This window comes from Haemaphysalis longicornis, unplaced genomic scaffold (genome assembly GCF_048455015.1).
Source record: "Haemaphysalis longicornis isolate Haplotype H1 unplaced genomic scaffold, Haemaphysalis longicornis Haplotype H1 scaffold_12, whole genome shotgun sequence".
NCBI classification, from domain to species: domain Eukaryota; kingdom Metazoa; phylum Arthropoda; class Arachnida; order Ixodida; family Ixodidae; genus Haemaphysalis; species Haemaphysalis longicornis.
Window position 1 is genome coordinate 107825292 of NW_027526225.1, and position 22690 is coordinate 107847981.

Here is a 22690-nt window from a genome sequence, read left to right on the forward strand (position 1 = left end):
AAGTCAAAGAGAGTGGGACCGTTTAAGAATTGATTTTTGGAATGACTTCTCCAGAATCGAAAAGTTCTAAAAAAGGTTGGGCAGTGACCAAAGCTTCATCTTGTGGTGTCGGAACGCGTGAGCATCACTTCCTGTTGAATCTTGAGAGAAAAGGTGCGGGTGAGTGTGTTGACGTAACTGCCAGTTGGCGAATCGGCCAATTCTTCATTATTTCGCGCTTCCCACCACGGCTTAAAACTCGTGGAATAACTCACATTGCATAGCAGGTCATTGCCTGTGTGCAGAGATCAAGATACATGGCTGTTCTGCTGTATGTTTGTGCTGCAGAAATGATCAACGAAGTAAAAAGTTCAAATCGGGATTTTGCGCGCCGAAGCTAAACCTCAGCTGTGTTGCGCCACGCCGCGAGGTGGGTTGGCGACTAATTTAGATGACCGGTGGTTTTTAGCACAGGCCAAAACTTCAGCCCACAGGAATATTTGCTTTTTGCACTCACCCTTTTGGCGCAGTGGCAAAGGCGTTGCACTGTTGACCTCAAGGATGCGTTTCAGATGGAGGCGAAAATCAAAACCACCCGTTCATCGAGATTTCTGCTCACGGTAGAGATCTCCTGGTGTTCCACATTTGATCCCCAAGTGATCAAATACGCTCCGAAATAGCGCGCCTCGTAGCACAGTGGTAGCTCCGACGCATTCAACCCGCAAAATTTGATATTTGCTCTTCGCTTCCATAAGAAAAGCAGCCACCGAGGCTCGGAATCAAGTTCATGACCTCGCGCTCAGTACCACGACGCATTAGGCACTGAGCCTCCGCGGCTGCAGGTCACCAAATAAATGTAGGGCTGTGGGGACCGCCGGATTTCTACCGCTTTGAAAAACTTTTCTTCAGCACCACGTACTGTACTAAGCTTTTTTTTTCTTGTCCATAGAAATCAGAATCTGGCACTACAATCATTAGTTAGGACATAGCTGTTTTTTTTTTGCATCGTTGTATAAGCTATTTCCAAATTCTTTCCAATCAACTTGTGAAGACTTCGTGAAAACTTAGCGGGAAAACAGCTTCTGGCGTGAACACCATAGCTACGGAACAAAATCTAAACGGTATCGCACCCGGGCCGCGATACGTCGCGCAGCAAAGCCCGCGAAAATAAAATCACTAAACAAGCACGGGAGGAAAACTGCTTTCTAATTCGCTGCCCTAATTCGCCGAACAATGTAACACTCGTTTCTCCAGTCTCGTTTGCCTTCGCATTCGAACCAAATCCCCGCTTGCATAAACGATTATTCCTTTTCGCCTCTCCCCAACGGCGCCGCTCCAAATTTATTTCCGGCGACTGCAGCCCCCTTCTTATCGTTCGTTCTTTTCTAGCGTAATCTGCGGCTTTGCAGAACCCTTCCATGCGAGCTGCATTGTCCCCTCAGGTAATGGAAATACGACGCTCGCGCGTTAAAAGCGCAGGGAGCCGCCTCCTTTCACGGAAAATTCCTTTCGCGCCAATATGTTAAACAGGTAGGTTTGGGGTTTCAGAAAAGGCCTTCCGTGCAGTTTTAAGCAGCGTATGCGTGTTCGGCCCCCGTTTCGTTCATTTCCGTTCACTGTTTGTTCGGGAAAACTTTCGCCGCTCGCTCGGCGCGAAGCGCCGTTGGTACGAATGCTACGAAGCGTCGATTAGCGTGCGCGCGCAGGTGCTGAGAGGACAAAGTGTTTTCAAACTCAAATAAGGCGCCGCGCTGAAATTGGAGTCGTTAGAACTAGTGCAACCTTTGTTGGATTCCCTCGAACGGGGCGCTTACGAGTCCGACATTGCGTTCCGCATTGGGGGACCTTTTTACCGCTGAGAAAGACCGCTGTCTTTGTTGACGTAGTCTACAACAGAGGAGTTGAATTCGCAACTCGATGAATAGGGAAAAGTTACACGCTACTTTTCCCATTGTTGTTGTTGTGGTGGTCGTTGTCGCTTTTTCTTGGAACGTTTTTTTCTTTAGACGAGTGTTTCTTTCTATGAGGATGTTGTCGGACTGACAATGAAAACGCGTAACATTATACACAATAATAATGAGACCTACAGAGCGTTCGGAGGAACATTTGCATTGTCGGACAGCGTGTCCTGCTGAGAAGCGACACAAAGAACTTCGACCAACGTACAATAACAGCTTCGCTCTAAAAAAGGTTCGTATGATGCACGTTATGTCGGAACAAGTGCAGAACTATGTATAGCACTATACTGAATTATCCAAAGAAAATGGCCCGCAGAAAACATGTTGCAGTGCACATTTGAACAGGCGTATCTTTGTGCCTTTTCGCAGCTCCTTCTTTTGCCCGTTCTGATTTTTCCAGTTCGAACCGTGTAATGAAGAAACCTCTGCAGAGATCTGTTAGACACTCTCTAAATATATCTTAAACACACAGCAAACCTTCCGCATAATGAACCCGCTTTATTGGAATCATCTATTTACTCGAAGTTTTTGGCGATCTTTTCTAAAGTGCAAAGACAGCATGGCATCTCCGCTTTTAACGAAGTACCGCTTATACCGAAGTCAGATTCCTGTCCCTGTGGCTTCATTACAATAAGGGTTTGTTGTATTCCAGGCATGTATTGAAAGCTTATTGTATGTTTGTTGTGTGTTTATTGTAGTTTTAATGTATGTTTAAAGTTTTATGTTGTATTCCGCTCGCTGTCGTTCACATCATCCTTGACGGGGCAGGAACTGTTCGCTAGGCTTGATGGCATGCTTCAGCAGTCCCTCTCTTTCTCTCTATCTCTTTCCTTCGCAGTGTCCGTGGAGTGCGAACCGCACGTGATGCGCACCAGGGTGCGCAGCAACATGGTCTTCAGAGGCAAGGTGTACACCCGAGGCCGACCCTCCACCTGTTCCCAGGACGTCAGCAGCAGCATGGATTTCACGCTGCCCATCCAGCTAGCCGGCTCCGATTGCGGCACCGTTAGCAAGGTGAGCAAGCGCCAGCCTCGGTCTCGGTCTCTCCCTCGGTCTTGGTCTCTCGGACTTAGCGCGCGAACCGCCCACAGGGCACATGACAGGCCTGCCAAACTAAATGTCGCTTCCATCGACGGCATTCCGCAAAAGGCGTACTGGGTGGCCTCATCTTTGTCGGTCAGACATGCAATGCTTGTGAAGAAATTCAAAATGCACTGCGTTGTGTCCGCGCTTTGATACTTTACTGCTAACCTTGAAGACGGTTCTGCCACTGCGTGCTGCTCCGCGCTTGAGACACAGCGACTTAATTGGACCATGCCACTTGGATATATCAATCCGACATCCTGTGAGGACCGGGGTGTCTTTCCTCCGTGACGGCGGCTCGGACAAAACTCTGTAAACGTTTACCGTAATCGCGTGTGCGTGTGTTACGTGTGCGTTCCAGCTTTTATCACTATTTGTGTGCGTTTTAGGGGTGAAGCCCCTTGGGGGCTGGGGCTGTTGGCGTATCCTGTCGTCGTCGTAATTGTTGTCTCATCTAGTCACGGTAATAAAACACCGCGAAACTCGTTTGAGCCTCGCGCTAGAACCTAACGCGTACAAAAAACATCGAGACCCCTGTTTACGCCTCGCGCTGGAGTGCTTCGCAACGCGTACTATAAAATCACCGGGACACTCGTTTACGCCTCCCGATAGAGAGCTTGCTGCTTCAAAGACAAGAGACTTTTACGGCAAAGCTGTATACCTCTACCCCCCAACGGTTTCATCTCCATTGGCAAAAACGCCAAGGTGCCAAGAATATACTTATACAATGCATGCTTTATACACTCCATGCTTCGCCCCTCCCCAGGTTTCACGTTCGTGGAGATGGCCGGAGAGTTTATTTCCGGGTGTCCTCACGAGGAGCATGCTCACGCGCGCTCGGCATTTCCTTCTTATTTTTTTCTGCGCATGGACGGCGGAACGAAGAGCTTGAACAGTTCTGATGTTACGAACTTGGCGCAGATGCAACAAATAAAAGCTGAGGGGGAGGGGTGGTGGCAAACAAAGCTCGTCCTTCTGTTCACAGACACCCCTCTGAGGTCTGAAATTGTATTTATCAACACACGCGAGTTATTCTAAAGCATTTGCATATTGCCGATGTATAGTAGCGTGCTCTGACACTTTCAAGGCTGGCCTCAAGTCATCTCGGGTTGAGCTTTTTGAGAACGAAAGTTCGGGAACTTTCACGCCTACAGGCAGAAGCGATGGGGTTCATCCACTCGGGCGGAAACGGTTGGGTCCGACTCTCGCATTCAATCAGAAATTCAACCCGCGTATGTGACAAATGCGTTGCTTAATGGACAGAAATTTAAGGCACATTTCGGAAAGAATCTCGCAGCATCTCCACTGTTCACACTCTCCTATTCGCTCTTGTCAGTGCTTTGCTTCAGCACATGCAGAATGGTTTTCGCTCCTTTCGTCCGAGCCAGAATACCGTGTTCGCTTGTACATCACAGCGAATGTCCGTCGGGGTCGGGTTTCGGGAAGGAAAACGTAATATAAACAAGAACACGCTAGACTGGAAAGAAGAGGATAGAACTCCGCGAAACAGAATGCGGCCGGGGAGGTTCTTCTAATCCTCACCCCGCGTGACTTGATGCATTCCGTTCACACGCGCGCACTCCCATACGCACAGGCATAGGCAGCGGGTAGCCAGCTACGACTGTTCAACGCGTTCCCGAAAGAGAAATGCCCGTCGCGCTTTTCTCTTTCTCCCTTTTGCTTCTTTTCTGAGCTTCCACTACGCCTTTCCACTCTGTGGAGCGCAAATTGCATCCCCTTGTAGTCATCCATCACAACTTCCAAAGTCGGGAAGGAGCATCTGGACAGAACTTTCCTCTATTCCCGCCATTACTTTCGGTTTACTGTTTCCCTTATTTTTCTTCTCCTTCCTTTCTGCCTTTTTTTTCTTTTTATTTTTTAGCGCGCGTATTACGAGAATACACGGGATATAGGTACAGATTCAGTCCCATTGGCCCGTGTAAGTTTCCCTGCATAGCCTCCTTAGAATTCCTGCGAGGCCGAAAACACGGACGTCGCTTTAGCTTTACCGTTTGCGTAACCGCCCTTTTTTGTATGTCGCTTTCGCTTCCTTCCGCATGAATGTTGCATCTGCGCTTGTTACAGCCGACAGAGCTGCTGCGTACTGACCACGTCTCACGCTCGATATTTTTCGATTTTGTGTCCTATCCAAAACGAGGTTTTCTATACGTTCACCGCTTCGATCTTCCGGGGAATTTTCTTGTAACGTTTATCTTTCCCGCGGTTGTCCTCTTTTGATTAAAAGCTGGCGTGAGCTGAATAACGTTAAGGCGTGAGGTGGAGAAGGGTGAAGGGCTGTGGGAGGAAATGGAGTGAGTGGTTGGCCGGCATTTTCGCACGTTTGGAAAATGTTGTGACGTGAGCTGCTTGGTATTCAAACGAAGACGGATCTTTTCAGGGGGAAAGAGGGAGGGCTGCCTCGACGTGTCACGGCCTGCGTCAGGAATTCATTCTCGTTCTCGTGCGGCAACGCCCCCGTCGACCTTTAGGCCACTCTTGCTCTTCTACGCGTCGGTCATGTTCTGTGTTCTTTTTTTCTCTTTTTTGGGGTGATCATAGGTGACGGATATCGCGGATTTTGCCGGCGGCCAGCACGAACGTACCGAGAAACGCGGCGGAAAAGGAAATCCTCGGGACTTGCGTGAGCGATGAAGGATCTGGCTATAGCGTGGCTCCGTTAAAACTTGCGTTCTGGCGGAATGGTTGGTTTTGGCGAAACGCCTTGTAGGCTGCAGAAAGCCTGAACACTGCATCCTCAACTCCGTTTCACAGCCAACGGGATCGGCCCCCTCTGCCGCAGATCGCTGTTGTTTGTTGTGCCACAGATCTCAATTTCAACAAAATTTAATTGCGTCACACGCAGTGAATTAAGCGTGATACTGAGGAGGCCTCATTATCTAAATCGGTGTTGTCCGCTGACTGGTGTCATGCTGACGCAGCTTCGGCATTCCTCTTTCCCGAGGTAGAACTTTTGAAGCAACCGTCTAGAGTTTCTTACCCGAACCGAACGCTAGCTGACCCGCTATTGAAGCTACACCGGCAAGATGTGTTTTCGCTTTTTGCTGAAGCAGGTTGAACGGATGGATAGTCGTTAGGAGCCGAATATTTTTAGTTGTGTTGGCTCTAGTCAGAGCGGTCTCGTCTCGAGGGGATGAGTGTCGGCTTCGAGGAAATGCGTAACGCAGGGGGGTAGCTTTAAGATTTAAACAAGCAAAAAATACTTACAGTATCGATCTGTCATGACCTCACCTTATGTGAAGCATTCCTTGGATCACTCACTCACGCGATCAATCAATCAATCAATCAATCAATCAATCAATCAATCAATCAATCAATCAATCAATCAATCAATCAATCAATCGATCGATCGATCGATCGATCGATCGATCGGCCAATCAGCCAGTCCATCCATCAATCAATTAATCGATCAGCCAGTCAATCAATCAATCAATCAATCAATCAATCGATCAGCTAGTGAATCAATCAATCAGCCAGTCAATCAATTAATTAATCGATCAATCAGTGAAATATTTATACAATCAATCGATCAAATAATCAATTGGTCAATTAGTCAACTAGTTAGTCAAACAATAAAAAAATAATCAATCAATCAACCTATTTATTTCAGGAACATCAGTGCAAAAAAGCCACCACGCGTGATTGACGCTGTCCATAGCCCCGTGTACAAGGCGAGATGCAGCAGCGGCTGCCTGCCAAGATAAGCGCGCGCGCGCACGGACACACACACATGCACGCATGCATGCACGCACGCACGCACGCACGCACACTAAGAAGGTTCAATTAATGTATATTATAACACAAGTCTAATAGCAAGGAGATAAGCAAAAAATAGTAACACCAACCTAAATTGTAAACGATTGAAAAGCAAGGTCAGGTTTCTAATACGAGCAGACACATCAATATAAAAAAGAGAAAAAGAGAAGAAATAGAGTTAGAAGGACACTAGGCAAGTGAATATGAACTTTTGAATAAAAAAATTTTGAGGGATGAAACTTTATTGGGGATTTAGAAGACTTTGTAGCCTAGTTGGGGAAGACGGAAAAAAGAAAAGGGGAATGGAATGGTCGTCACATTCGGCCGGTCAGGTCCGCCTCGCGCACGAACTGCCATGTCGTCCCTGCTGCATGTAGCTTAGGGTGTGGGATGATTCATTCCTCCAACGAGGTGACGCCGGTGTTCTTGTGCCTGTACCTCAGTGGTGCAAGGTGGGAAAAATCCCTACAGTAGGTGCCGGACCGCTGGGCAGGCACCGCTATCGCACGTGCAGCATGTCACAGTGACTGCGCTGTCGTCCTCCTCGACCCCATGTGCTGTATGGTCAGCGCCGCGAGTTCTTTTAGGTGCGTAATGTGCTCGCCACTTGGGCAGTACATCTCCAGTAAGGGCAGCGCCTGCCTAGCCTTACAGATTAACAATTTCGCACCTCGCGGAAGCCCTTCGGTTAGTGGGTGGAGATTGTGTGGCACCTGCGGCCTCAGCTCCCGTGTTGCTTGCACTTTTAGCCGCTCACCTTGTTCGTATGGGTCAAGGAGCAGAGGAGCTTGCTGGTCTACGTTAAGGATAGACGAGTTGAAACGTACCGGCTCGCTCGCCTCATCATTTGCGGCGCCGTTACCGATGCCGCCCGGTAACGGCGCATGTGCAAGTGGACCCAGTCCACTTGCACGACCACGGTGTAGAGCTCGTGATAAAAATCGATACAATGAGTTAGGATTACCCGCTGTTCCCTCATAGGCATTCCCAAATAATTATCCTTGAATCCTTGCAGGAGTAATGCGAGTCCGGTAATGCGAGTACGCCTATCGTGAGTGGTGCGAGTGAGAGTTGGGGGAGCATGCTTCTCTTTGCTACTGACATTTGCTTCACCACCATAATACTCTTTGTGCTGCGATGCAGCACTCTTGCACTCTGCGATGCTTGTGCTGCGATACAGCCTTTACAGGCAAAGCGGCTTGACGTTAGAGGCGGCCAGATAATGTCTAGATAGATGGCGCATCTGTTCTGAAATGGAGACAGGGAAAGACAAGAGGTTACAAAAAAGAGAGAGAGAGAGAGAGAGAGAGAGAGATAGTGGGCAGATGAGATTGAGAAGTCTGCGGGGATGAATGGTCGCAGTTAGCTCAGGACCGGGATAATTGGAGTTCTATGAAAGAGGCCTCTGCCCTGCAGTTAGCGTAGACATGATGATGATGATGATTATGGCTACGATGACGATGATGACGATGACAACGGTGATTAGTATTAATATTACATTATATTATATTATATGATGATGATGACGACGACGACGACGATGATGATGATTATGATGATGATGATGAGTGGCCCTTGTTAGATAAGTGTACGCGTGCGTGAAAGGTGCACATTAAGTTCATTCGCTGTGTGTGGCATATTCTGATGCAGGCTGAGGGCCATTTCGCCAATGTCCTGGTTATTCAGAGCAATGACCAGGTCGTCACGGCGATGGACAAGGCCATAGGGGTTTCGTGCACCTTCGACGTCGGGAACAAGACGGAATTCGCGACGGCGAAGGTCTCGTAAGTAAAGTGGTATTGGAGACTGTTATCCCTTTTCTTTCTGCGAAAGAGACGTTCCAGTTGGGCTCTGATACGGCGTCGAAAAAGCACCCCTCGCGTTTACGGTACTTCCTTTTTAAATTGGGTACTTTTTTGCCAGCAAACACATTTATAGTTTGCTCAAAGAAATTGGAGCGGCCAGAATAAGAAGAACGTGACTTCAGTTTCCCTTGGGCACCTGTCATGTCCTGAGAGGATACAGTCATCGGCGCTATGGCATGATTTTTCGCAGCTCCGATGTCATCACAGTGCGTCCGCGCGGGTAAATAACTGCACTTTACACGGCCTTCCTGTTGGTGTTGACATCATTAAGGTCAGTGCCCTCACCCCACCCCAACCCCTTTTAGCGCACCCGACCTATACTTTAAGCTTTATGCTGGCCTTGGAAAGTTTTTACAGATGCAAGCAAAGCGCCTACACTAATATACTTCAAGAGGACATTTGATTTGTCCAGTTTTTATTTGCTTAATCCATACATCCTTATACTAAAAAAAAAAAAAAAACCTCCAGGTAAACGAAGTATTGAGCCGGGTACTTGCCCTTGCTGTAAAGCATAAGCACCGGTCTAATGCTGTCCCTCTCGGCTGTCTTCGCTTGCGCTAAGTTAACAAAACAATATCAATCGTTTTAAAACAGCGCAGAAAACGGGACTGAGAAAGAAACAGACGACACAAGCGCTGACGAACAACTCGTTTTAATTCGCAGGAAAATATTCATGAAAAGCGAAGGGATGACAAGAAAAAGGGAAAAAACGGAATAAACGTTTGATGTAAAAGTCATAACAGCAGATTAGGTAGTATGGCAACAACAATTTTATCCGCCACGTAACGATTTGTAGACGACTAGCCATGCATGCGATCTCCTTATCTAGCAATAAACTTATCTATCATTATCTCCTCATCTTGCAGTAATTACTTAACTTAACTTATTTCTATCTAGCAGGAAAATAAACTTACGTCAAAAGTTTATTTTGTTTTTTTGTTTTTTCTTCTTTTCTTCCCTTCGCTTTTCATGCATATTTTCCTGCGAATTAAAATTCGCACAGTTTTTCGTCAGCGCTTGTGTCATCTGTTCCTACTAGTCCCGTTTTCCGCACTGTTTTTAAAAGATATAATGTATCAACAAGCTCTTCAGCACACCCTGTTGCAGATCAATCACTATTAAATTCTCATCTTCCGTACCCATGTCACGTGACTATTTTTTTTTACCCCTCAAATGAACCCCTTTCACCTTGGAATTTTGTGGCCTAGTTTTCGCTTGCATCTTCCTCCCACTCTGCCCAGATACCACCAGTACGAACGCAGTACAAATTAGGCGGGAGCTTCTGTTCGTCTGATGTTAAGGAAGCAAGCGCGTAATAGCCGGAGTTACTTTATATAGGAGTTGCAAAACTCCCCATAGGCCCCATGCATCAAAAAGCAGCCCCACAAATGGTGCAGTTTTGGATTTTCCGTACACTGGTGTCATCTGTTGGTGACAGAATAAACTATACAACGTGCTTTGCCGCTTGACGACCTGGGCGAAAAATGGTATTTGGGTGCTCACGGAAATTTGCTGAGCCGAAGGCGCCCAATGTGCTCAATCATCATGTTTTATATACATTCGAAACAAGAGTAGTGGGGAAAAAATGCGACCGTGCCGTCAGCGAGTAGCGTCGTCGCTTGCGCATTGTCGTCTGCGGCGTCTTCTTGCGCCAAAAAAAGTGTTAAAATTTCTCTTCAACGGCTATACGCAAGCTTGAAATGATTATTTAGAGCCACTTGGTCAGCTCCTCGATTAGTTTTGGGATGCAGCGTGCTGTAGCCCGAGTGAAAACTGGAACTTTAGTACTTCAGGTTGGATCTATGTTGTGCTCGAGTGCCTCCACAAGTGCCAATTGGTCGATGCACTTACGCAGACGCAGAAACAATCGCAACATAAAAACTAGAGTGAACAAAACAATGAATAACTTATGAAAGTACAAAAATAACGAAGTAGGAACCCTTAAAATAAAGTTTAACCTTAAATTGTCAGTTTGAGTAACTAGTGTGTTTTTTGGAAAGGGCGTGTGCTGGCCTTGAGTGCGCCCCCGTACGTACGATACAACGATCCAGGTGCGGACCCTTTTTTGAGGTGGAGTTTCACAACTGCCTACATCGAAGAGCTCTGGCAATAACTGTGTTGAGTAATGGGAAAGCCCTTCGTGACACACTTCTCACGCACTGCTGAGCGAACATCACCTCTCACAGGGACCCCAAGCAGACGGACCGGAGCCGAGGAAAGCCGCCCCTGCCGGAGTTGTCCCTTCACATACTCGACATGCGCGGCAACGAACGCGAGTCCGTCTCGCTGGGGGAACTGGTTCGCGTGCAGGTCCGCATGTCCGAAGAAGGTAAGTACGCTTTAGACGAGACACGCCGAGGCTTTTTCAGATACGGCGGAAATTTAATACCGGCCTATCGTATTTTCGCGTGTGTAACCCGCCCCTGCATATAATCCGCCTCCCCACTTTCAGCCCGCCGGAAAAAAAAATCCTCGTGTATTGCCCGCACATTTGATACAGGAAAGGCCGCACCAAAGCCACTGCTCAATCAGCACATCCCATACTATGTAGACAGAAAACGCGTATATTTAGCAAGTAGAATAGACTGACTGCAAGGCGAAGGATACAATTCACTCAGTGTCACTGCTCTCGCTAGAGTTATGGAAGGCTTAGTCAGTGTTCCAGAAGCTTCATGGCACGAAGCGCATTGCCGTGAACCTCCACTAAAGGAAAAACTCCGTGTATTATCCTCACCCCTAATTTGCCACTGAAATTTTCGCATTTTTTGGTGCGGGTTATACGATCGAAAATACGGTATTTAAAATGGTGCGATTCTGCTACCCGCTGGGTACAATTGTCCGCCACTTTCTGAAAGCGCAAAGCGCCCTCTACTGTTTACTTAAAACAGTCCCATGGTTTTGAGCAACTGTCCGACACTGCAGGACCCCAGGAGCCGTGGGGTTTCGCGCGAACTGCCCGGGTTCGGGACCCATCAGGGGCAAACGTTTTTGAAAGACCCGGGATTCTTTTTTGCTCTTCCTGTGAAATGGGCTTTTGGCTAAGTTCTATGTATTTATTTCGTAAATGTAGGCGGTTTGATTTCTTATACCTCTGTTTAGCATAGGAGCGCGGCATATCAGCCCCTTTAATTACCGCTTTGCATCGCACCAAAAACGCCTGGTTCGCACCTATCTCGGAACGGAATATGGCGAGTTTAGGAGAAGGTAGTATACCTTGAGTGCCAGTACAAATTCTAGGTCAATGTCAGGACAGCTCCTATGTTAAAGGATCAGTGCAGTTCCTAGGTTAGAGTGTCAGTACAGCCCCTACCCAGCTTTGCTCGATCAAGCAAAGCTGTCAGGCTGCGATCACAGTGCACGTCGTTTAAACTACATCTCTCTCATGTTTGTTGTTATTTCACTTTGAACCTTACAAATCTCTTCTCCTTTTCCGCCGGAAAAAGAGCGGTAATAAAACTTTATTAAAAAAAAAACATGCCAGCGTCCATTCCGACGCTTCTGGTTCAGCGATATCTTGTTTGCTCTATAAAACCAAATTTGGCGATCGTATCTCCTGAACATATATATAATTGCGCAGTATCACGTGCATTTTTTCCACTCCCCGTGTTGTTATGGTTTTCTCCCCTCCAATCCACCTCCTATTTTTTCTCTATCCCTCTTTCCTTTCTTCTGTCGTTCATAGACCTCACCTGCGGACGTGCCAGGGGCGTCTGTTTGAACTTCGCGCTAAGGCAGTTTGATCTGGGCAAATTACAGCGGGCATTTTCCCGAAACCCAAAAAATTGGTACCAGGTTCCAGCATTACAGAATGCGTTTAAGGCGTCAAATAGTATCAAATATCACACAGTGCTTTGTTGGTAAGAAGGTATTTATTTGATCGGTAAAGATGGCAAGTGGTGTTATCACCTGTTTTTCTAATGAAGTTCCTTTTACGATGCTAGTAGCATGAACAGCGCACCGTTTCTTTTTTTATTTTTTTTATCTTTCACAGACACCTACGGCATATTTATCAAGAACCTCGTCGCCCGTGACGGAACGGGTTCGACGAACCTGACGCTCATCGACAAGACAGGGTGAGTCTTGTTGGAGAACTAAACTTTGTATAAATCCTTAGCAACGCTGGGCAACCGCGGTGGGGGAGAGGGGAGAATCAATCTGGTAAGGAAGCCGAAGAGAGCATTACCCCTGAGGGAAAAAAGGCGGAGCGTACTGCCAGGAACGTGTACCGGTGCATTAGGAAGCTATTTCGCACCTAAAAGTATGGACAGCCTTAAACTATCTGACGATTTTTAGCTGAATTCGGTCCCGGTTTAAAAGCAAGGCCACAAATGTTACGGGACCACCTTCAAGATGACAACCCTGCAACAAACTGGCATGCCAACGTCCCTGATACCAACACTGAATCCACTTCCAAGGTTCGCAACTATTGCTATTTCACGAGCTCTCTGATTACAAGCTCGCATTGATGAGAGATTTATTGCAAAATATGATCGTTGTTATTATCGTACAGGTATTCACTGTTTAAACTCTTCTTGTACCTTGTCTGGGAACAGCTGTCCCGTGGAGGCGAAGATGATGCGTGAAATCCGGACCATCGACTCGCACAGCAAGTCCCTGGAAAGCTACTTGGAGGCCTTCGCCTTCACCGGCAGCAGCACACTTGAACTGGAGGCCGAGGTGGTCACTTGTCTCGAGCGGTGTAAGCCGGTGAGTGACAGAGCGGTGCTGCACGAGCGACCACTGTTGTCGAAAGTATGTGCCGTTGTAACATTTGACCTATACTGTCACTGAGTGTGCTAATGCCAAATGCGAGGTTACTCGAAGGGAGCTGGGCAAGCTAGCATACTCCGTCTGCCGCGCGTTCTTCCAACGGCTTTGCTGCACAGTGCGGCCACGTGACATGTGTGACGTCACTGCGCGCGCCATTCTATTGAGCTCCTGCTAAAAGGACCGCGCCGTTCTGGCAGTGTAGCCTCGAGGTAGAGTTTTTGGCAATGGGTACTGGCGCTGGAGGCCTGGGTTCGAGCCCCAGCGGGACCACCTTTTCAATTTGCTTATTTAGAACTTTTTTAGGCTCAATTGTATGTGTTGTTCTTGTTAATAATTGTGATTTTGTGTGGCTTAGGTCTCTTTAGGTTCGGAGCATAGCAATGACCACTGATAATAAACGTTCTGCATCCCACCAGCATGCATGTCACGTGGGGCGGTGTGCAGTGAAGCGTTTGGATATACGCCATCTGCCACGATAATCATCTTCGTCATCACTTACTATCATCACCTCTCCATCTCGCGCTAGGCAAGTTCGGGTTGCGTAGTACCTGCAAACTCTCACTGCACGATCCACGCTAATACACTTTCTTCCCCGTAACAATATTAAACACTGTAACGATTCAGCGCGCCTCTACCCCTTTCGCTCGTGCTGCAAGTTGCGGAGTGCTGCAGTGCTGTGTAAGGAAGCCTGCTCGGACAAATTACACATTGCCGGTGAACGGCCGGCGCTTTGACGCCGCGCTATCAGTGACTCAAACTCGGCCACTGCAAACGAATCTTCATGTAGCGACTTGCCCCGGCGAAGCGAACCGGAGCGGAGCGAAGCGGCCGCCGAGAATCGGATTCCGCAGCCGAGATCTCCTCTCCAGCCTCTCTCAGACTCAACGAGCGCTGCTCACGAACTCATGAACTGGGGAAAGAATGTTATGTGATACTGTACTATTTTCGGGTCGCGTGTACATTAGCAATGTGAAAGGCGCGCAGCCGTTAGTGCTATTGCGTATCTAATCCGTTCTCTCGGTGGATAGCTGACATTCGTTTTGCAGCGGCGAATCCATGCTGTCGCTCTGTCGAGTTCTGCTGTAATCTCGCCCGTACAGGTACTGTTCACCTATTTCTTCGGCTCATCACTCACTATTCAGTAAATCATTTAAGTTTGCCTTCAGCTTCTAGTCGTCATCACCAATGCAGCAAGTTTTGCTTGCCACTCGGCCACCACGCTACCTCACATGACGGAGGCTACAGATCCCGGTTCGTGGACGCCTAGCCGAATGTAACAACCACTGTAACGTTAGACGTATATTAACGCACAGGCGCAGCAGTTTCAGTTATAAAGAAATTCCTTCTACGAAGAAGCAGTGACTAGCGTTCATCAAAGTTGGTTTTGTTATTGCCGATGTCTAGAGTAATCACGAAGTTATGTGAAGAATTTGCCTGGAATCTGTAAAAGTAGGTGCTGACACTAAAACCAGCGGTGAGCAGCCGATAGATCAAACGATGTGGTTGTCCCGACCACGTCTTGTTGAAAAGGTGCATGCTTCCTGAAGCAAAAAACAAACTAGAAGGTCATTGCCACAATAAGTAGCTGTTTAAAATACATATTATATTGTATTTTCTGGTGCTAAGCTCTACGCCTCTCCTTAATGCGCCTAAATTGGGAGGCAATAGGTAAAAGGGAGGCACAAAAGTTAACTTGGCTAGAAGTTAGTTTGCTATTTTGCACGTGGAAAAGAAAATGTGGGCCAACGAAGAAGAGGAGGAGGAGGAGGCAAAACGTTTTATTGAGCAAAAAAAAGAAGAAGGTGGGTGGCGTCCTCAACTCAGGAAGCCGCGCGCTTCCGCAGCCCGGGTAGCCCGGTTGATCCGGCGTTGCTGGTCCTCCGGGTGCAGGCTGGTCAGTGCGCGTTCCCACCGCTCAGGGGATGGGGAAGGGATGGGATCGGGATGGTGCGGGCAGAACCATACAAGATGGGCTGTTGTGGCGGGGAACAAAGAAGTAGGAGAAAAATAAAAAGTGTTGGAGCACAGCGTAGGGAGCGTTAGCGCCCTAAACGTTCGCTGGAGTCTTTCGTTCTGTAGTCGTGTTTTCGAGTTCGTCGCTCCCGTGAGCGCATGCGCGCCGTAGACCAGTGTATAAAGAAAGGGACACTAGTGCACGCTTTACCATGCAAAGGGTAAAAGACATATGCGGGAAACGACGCGTTTTTGAACGCGTTGTCTCTCTCCGGAAACCGGTCCAGCAGCAGTCATAAACCAGTATGGTGGCTGCGGAACCGGTTTTGGAGAGGGGACAAACGCATGCGGAACCGCGTCGCTCACCGTATATGTGTTCCGCACTTAATACATGGCTTGAGTCCAGAGAACATTTTCGTGGTGAACTGGGTTGAAAGAGTCAAGAAAAATCTGCTGGAGCGCGCGTTCACCGCCTATGTAGCCTTCAAGCCCACCCATTGAAGCTACACCCTTGAAAGAACACTGAGACAGTAAGACGCGCTGCGTGATAAGGTAACGTATTCATGAGAATCTACCGCTCGTTAAATTTCGCCGAAATCTCGTGCATGTTGTTTTGTTTTTTGTTTTTTTGTTTTTTTTTTTTTTTTTGGCGGCCGGGAATCTAACTGGCGAGCTTATGCTAACATCGAAATGACTATGCCACTGGAGCACCTCCGCGAGAGCCTTGGCGCGTTTGTGACCCCAGGAGTATATTGCGTGTTCAAGCTAGTATTCATCTTCCAGTCCTCGCTCGGACCGATAAATGTTAAGGTTCATGCTTAGTGGGATCGTCTTATACTGCAGGCATCATTCATCTGAATGCAAACGGTTGGCGCCATATGAAGCTGCGTTGGGACGCAAATTTCTGGCCATTTTCGAAGACTTCTTTCAGATCTCCCCACGAGCTCCTGAATGAGAAAGACCGTGAGGCGGGTAGTATATTTCCTTTCAAAATTCATGCGTGAATAATTAATCACACTATTTTGCGGTCTCCGAAACTGTTTTCAAAAATTACTGTTCTTGGAAATTTTAGCAAAAATCCCTACAAACTTTAACCGCTAATGGAAGTAGGCGTTTGGGTGCGCCATCTGAGGGCGCGCAAACACTGTCCGATAATTTGGTTATTTCCCCATGTTGGTCATCACCGGCCATCACCGAGTTTTTTTATTCTCTCATTTGTTCTCTCCTGAGTCTCCAAGAGATGTTTTCTTTATATACATGTTGAGCCCTTTACCAAACGAAATCCCGCCAACTTACCACGACCCATAAAAGTTGTAAGACGAACAACAAAACCAGGCTTATTTCTTTCTATCGGTAAGATGAGGCCGAAGTTTCCTATAGCCCCTAATGCATTTCGGGGGATGTCACACCGGCGTCGGAAGAAAAAGAAAGAATCAATCTAGTAAAAGTTTTTGTTCGGGTTTTTGTTTGCGAAACGTGACATGTACAGCGGCGCTCAAGGCACTTCCTAGGTGTTCCTCGGAGTACAAAACGCGTACGGGAAAATAAAAAAAAGGTTCTTGCTAATGTGACAGCTAAGCCATCGAGTGAAAGAAAGGAGTCAAAATAAGAAAGGCGGGTGAACAAAACCGGAAGAACTCTTGTTCTCGTAAAAGAAGGCAATAGCGGAGCCAGCTGAATCCATTTAATCGTTATAACCTAATTACTTCCGGGGGGACTCGAACGTGCACGCAAGACCCGGTGTCGTTCTCAGTGCGCATGTTCAATGAAGCGGGACTTTAAAAAGTATATATATGAAAAAGAAGTATCGGGGGAGGACGAAGGTGTCCTTAATGGGATCTTTTATATGGGTACGGCGCAGAGAAAGCGAGTCTGGGAGGATCGAAGGTTAGGTCATGCATTACTTCAATGAAAACGACATAGCAAGAGCAGTATAAAAAAATTATCGTGCGCCTAAAGGCTTACGCGGTTGGATGCTTACGCACTGTGAAAACGTTGGGGAATATCGGCGGAAAGGGGGTTCGAGTTGAATGCGCCGTTCGTACCGATTTCGCTCCGCAGAAATGGAGCGTTTCTGAACGTTACGTTCGTAAAAAGTTAATTGCTTTCAACCTGTAACTATTTATACTTCTATAACCATTGAGGCGAGGCTAATTGTTTGAATTGTTGGTGAACCAATTTAACAAGACCCGTTGGTGTTTAAAGCTCTATGGGTTATTATCGAGTGGGAAAAAAAGACGGTGTCGATTGATATCAAACTTCTATCTTGCTCCACAACATAAGATTGGACTCATTTTTTTCAGAGCTGCAAAACCATGCTCGTAATAATATTGTGCTATACCCTAGTAAAAAACGAGTGAAATTTTTTAGGGAAGCCGCAATTCTAAGATTGAAATGTGGCGCACTGGTTTAATACTCGCTTCACATACAAGGGAAATAGGTTCGACTCCCACTAGGGCGGTAGTGTTAAATACCTCTATTTAGTTTTGGATGCGAAGCATCTCATGCTCGGGGCTGTGTCCCTCCCTCCCTCGTTGTCCGCACTCCACGCGCATGTGCGTCTCCTCAGCCCTGTCAGCGTTTGGGCTGACGTCAGCGCAGTCCACTGTAAAAAGAAATAGTTAGGTGGCGCCCGGTTTCGATCCCACGACTCTCTTGCCGCAGTGGGAGGTACGTCGCGCTCTTTCCACTGCGCTACAAACCGAGACGGGAGCATGTGCTACGAACGCGCCTTATGTCCTTCACTCAATCAAACTACGTCAAGAAGCTACTGATACAACGAAGGCACGCGAAGCTGAACGTCAACGAAAACGACGAACTGAAAACTAATGGGAACTTCAGTCGACCCCATGGCTGCTTTGCATACTACTCAGGGTTCCCCTACCGGAATATGGTGTAATTTTTTTCTCTTATAATTTCCGCGTAAACTTGGGAAACAATGCCTAAGGTTATTATATTGACTTTCAGTATTTATTTCCGGTTCGGAACGACGTGCAATAGTTAACCAGGTGGTCAAAATTAATCCGGAGCCCTCCACTACGGCGCGCCTCATCGCCTGCGTTGCGTCGGCGCGTTAAGCCCTACAATCAAATCAAATCAAATACTCTCACAGTTAATCAATGAATGATTCAATGAAATGAAGTGAATAGACGTGCTTCCTTGGAACAGGCAATGACGAACAAGTGTGTAGTTTCCGATTATAAGAAAAACATATCACCGCAATTTCCGTAAAGACGAATACGCCATATACATATGTACACCTATCTAGTGTCAATAGATAGCTTTATCTAGTGACCCTACACCTACCTAAGCATGCCTTTGTTCCACCAACAACGCCACATTGGCTGAATCGGCGCCCCAAAAGTGCGTATACATGCACCAAGTTTCCAGTCTGAAGCATTCCAGCACTTTCCACCAAACGTTATAAATCACGGTCAGATTACGGGAAGAAACATATATTTGTAGACTGCTGGGTTAGAAATGCACATTTTAGCCCAGAGGACTACTCGCTTTGCGCCCAGTCTCTTAACATTTATGCGCAGTCTTCAAGGAATGGGGTCCGTTAGCTTTCATGCATGGGCTACCGCGCCACAGTTAATGTAGCAGATGGCGAGAAAGTTTTTGCCGCCGCCGCATGGTGCCACTGCCAACGCAAAAGTTCAGGGAATTCACGTTCATATTTGCAGTATCGATGATGAAATGCATTTAACTATACGAATAAATATTTCCATATTTATATGTGTATAAATATTTTTCATACTGGTTTATTTGTTTGTTTATTTTAAAGTTATCAATGTAGACGCTCAAGTTGCCTCTTAACCCCGCGTGGCGGCGAGACTATCGCAGTACTTCAGGGGATTTTTCTTTTGTTACCCTGTTTTTACTTCATTTTTTGGCAACTTGTTTCGACCACTCTGTGTTCTAGTTCACTCTAGTGGGGGCACCCATTTTGACGTCGGCGTTTTCTGACACCCTTTAATGTGTTAACGTTGGTGTTGTGTGACGTACACGTGACACCGTTACATGAAGTCATCATTAGGTTGCTTGGAAGGTCATGACTTCTCAGGAAGTCGCGGTTTTTAGTAACGACAAATATTGGGAAGGTCATGGTATCAGGTACCGACACATGTTCATCAATTGGCATTACCTGTCATCACGCGTCCCTCATTGGCATCGCGTGCGATGAAGTGCCATTAATTGTCATTAACTGTAATACCGTCCCATTATTGTCAAGAATTCGAAATCCTCCACTGCAAAGTGTTCGTCGCTGAGGTCACTTGATGTTTGTGCCATTCGTGCTGGTACAGACGACGATGGTCAATTTTTGTGTTTGACCAGACTTAATAATTTCGCCTTTAAAAACAGACGCACTAATACAGCTGCCGAATTTAAATTTTCTTATAATAGCAAAATGGACACAGATACGTCCAACGACTTGATAATGAATGCCTCGTTTATGCAACTTAAGCTTCTTCGGTTAATGTGACGCTTTTATTCAGGACGATTGTTAATTAAAAAGAGGGGCCTGCCGTGGTTGAATGGATGTAAAGGCTATGGCACAATGGGTGCAAAATTGATGAAAGCTCAAGTAAAGCTGCATTAGTGTGCTTAGCATGGTTATCGGCTGTTCTCGTCACTAAGCTGTGCGGGTGAACTTCAAAGATGGTTTGACTGATCGTAGGGTTGAACGCGCTAACGCAACGCAGGCGATGAGGCACGCCGTAGTGGAGGGCTCCGGGTTGATTTTGACCACTTGGAGATCTTTAACGTGCGCCGAAATGTGGCATTCACGGGCGTTTTTGCTCTTCGCCTCCATCAGGATTCAGAGATGGTTTGACGCTGGCTTTGCGTGGCCAACTTTCAAGAAAATCGATTTATTTTGTACAACAAGTACTGCCTGGCAGGGATAGAGATAAAGCGAGAGAGAGGGAGAGCGAGAGCTAGGCGCTAAAAAAGCTGATAACCATGGCGCGTCCCCTCTCTGATGATGATGGGTGTCCTCCTATGCACATGGCGTGCGTTGGTGCTGCTGCGGCTATCGTGCGACAATGAAAATCTTGCTTACGGTGACGACGAAGTCTGGTTCATGGCTGTTGCTAAACTACAAGGCAACTTGTGGTTTAGCAAGCCTGTATGTTAAGAATATATTCGGTAGCTTACTGTGTAGCCGGTAGAATATTCAAGATAATAATAATAAAAAAGAGTAGGAGACTGCTGGCAGCTGGTTACTATATTATCATCATTACATGTAAGACAGCAGCTCCGTCCCATAATTGTAAAAGAACGCTGACGTTCATCGTTCCCCATCTCTGCTGGCCCTCCGCTGTTCTCCCTCGATTACGTGCACCGGCAAGGGACGACTTGTACTCCTTTTCGACGTTCCTTGCCTGGAGCTGGTCGGCAGCGTAAGGTGCATCATCCACAGGCCCTCCGTGGTCAGCGACCACACGAGCCGGTGAAGAACGCCTGGCTCTCCTTCCCGCTGTTCCATTGGCTGGAGCTGTTGGGCAGCGTCAGGAGCATCGTCCACCGGCCCTACGCCGGTCACCCACCACACGAGCCAACGAAGTACGCCTAGCTTTCCTTCCTGACGTTCCGTTGGCTGGAGCTGGTCGGTAGTGTCAGGTGCATCGTCCACCGGACCTCCACCGGTCACCTATCACACGAGCCGGCGAAGAACACCTGGCTCTCCTTCCCGCTGTTCCGCTGGCTGGAGCTGTTGGGAAGCGTCAGGAGCATCGTCCACCGGCCCTACGCTGGTCACCTACCACACGAGCCGGCGAAAAACGCCTGGCTTTCTTTCTGGCGTTCCATTGGCTGGAGCTGTTGGGCAGCGTCAGGAGCATCGTCCACCGGCCCTACACCCGTCACCTACCACACGAGCCGGCGAAAAACGCCTGGCTTTCCTTCCTGGCGTTCCGTTGCCTGGAGCTGGTCGGCAGCGTCAAGTGCATCGTCCAACGGACCTCCGCCGGTCACCCACAACACGAGCCGGCTAAGAACACCTGGGCCTCCTTCCCGGTGTTCCGTTGGCTGGAGCTGTTGGGAAGCGTCAGGAGCATCGTCCACCGACCTTCCGCCAGTCAGCGACAACACAAACAGGTGAAAAACACCCGGCTTTCCTTCGCGAAATTCAGTTGCCTGAAGCTGCTCGGAAGAGTCAGGTGCATCGTCCACCTGCCCTCCGCTTGTCACCGACCACACGAGCCTGCTAAAATGGCTTTCACTCCTTCCTGACGCCCCGTTGCCTGCAGCTCATCGGCTGCGTCAGGTGCGTCGTCCACCGGCCCTCCGCTGGTCAATTTTATCCATTTGAGCAGGCGAAGAACGGCTGCCTCACCTTCTTGACGTTTCATTGTCTCTGAAACTTCGGCTGGATTCTATGTGTGGGCACCGGTGCTATGCTGGTAATATTGGAGAAAGGCTAGCAGGGTGTAGGGATTGAAGCCCTCGCGTAAGTCAACCGCCGGAGAAATGGCTGCCACTTGACGCTCAGTCGAAACCACTGGACGAAAATGGCATCCCGAGCCTGCCGACCTCCGTATTCGTAAACGATCCCACCGACCTAAAGAGTGCGTCCTCCGAGAGCAGGCCCCAGCTGGCTTGCACGATCTCAAGCTGGGTAAGAGAAGCTTGGGAAGCCCTACTATTGAAGAACATTTTTCTGACCTCAGGCACAAGGCAACCGAGAAATCTGTAACGTTTTTTTGGTACACGATGCAATTCTACGGAGACTGAACGGAACTCCAGCGCTCCTACAGCTACTGGCAACATTGTCAAAACAGGACAAAAACGCAAAATGAAATGGCAGCCGTCGCATCAATTACACTCTTCTGAAGTGCGGAGCAGCCGATGCGCCATTACAGACTCAATCGTATCGCTCAGGACAGTCTCACAAATGGTGGCATTTCATTAAAAAGCATGCCGTTTGACGCTTCTTTCTCTCTTTTCTGTTGAGAGAAGAAACCCAGGGAATCCTCTGTCACCATTCCCCGCGAAGACACGAAATATTAAGCAGTGACACCAAAAAGGATCCATCCAGGACTGGCGCCTTGCAACGGCTTCCCGAATTTCATGCCACAACGCTGCCGATTGTGACAGCTTCTACTGCTCGCCCCCACCTCATGTATGCTGTGCACGACGTAAATAAAGACAAACTACCCAGGAGGGATACTAAGGAAACGGGAACTTCAAAAAACGGCGGTCACCAATTTGCCTTGTAACATATATATTGCTTTTCATGATTTGGTGTAGTACTATGTCAATGCGGTCGCAATGTTTATTGCCTATTGCCTAATAGTCGTGCAC

The 22690-nt window shown here is 47.7% G+C and overlaps 1 protein-coding gene across 20 annotated transcripts in view; it reads left to right on the plus strand.

Moving 5' to 3' along the window:
- The window catches only part of LOC144163204 (uncharacterized), a 1050610-nt gene that overhangs the window by 1000568 nt on the left and 27352 nt on the right, over positions 1 to 22690 (plus strand). For all 20 annotated transcript variants that reach the window (XM_077694043.1, XM_077694044.1, XM_077694046.1 and 17 more), the window contains 5 exons: positions 2776 to 2951; positions 8445 to 8578; positions 10846 to 10988; positions 12651 to 12732; positions 13213 to 13366. In XM_077694043.1, coding sequence (XP_077550169.1) covers positions 2776 to 2951; positions 8445 to 8578; positions 10846 to 10988; positions 12651 to 12732; positions 13213 to 13366 — 689 coding nt within the window. The remainder of the gene's footprint in view (positions 1 to 2775; positions 2952 to 8444; positions 8579 to 10845; positions 10989 to 12650; positions 12733 to 13212; positions 13367 to 22690) is intronic.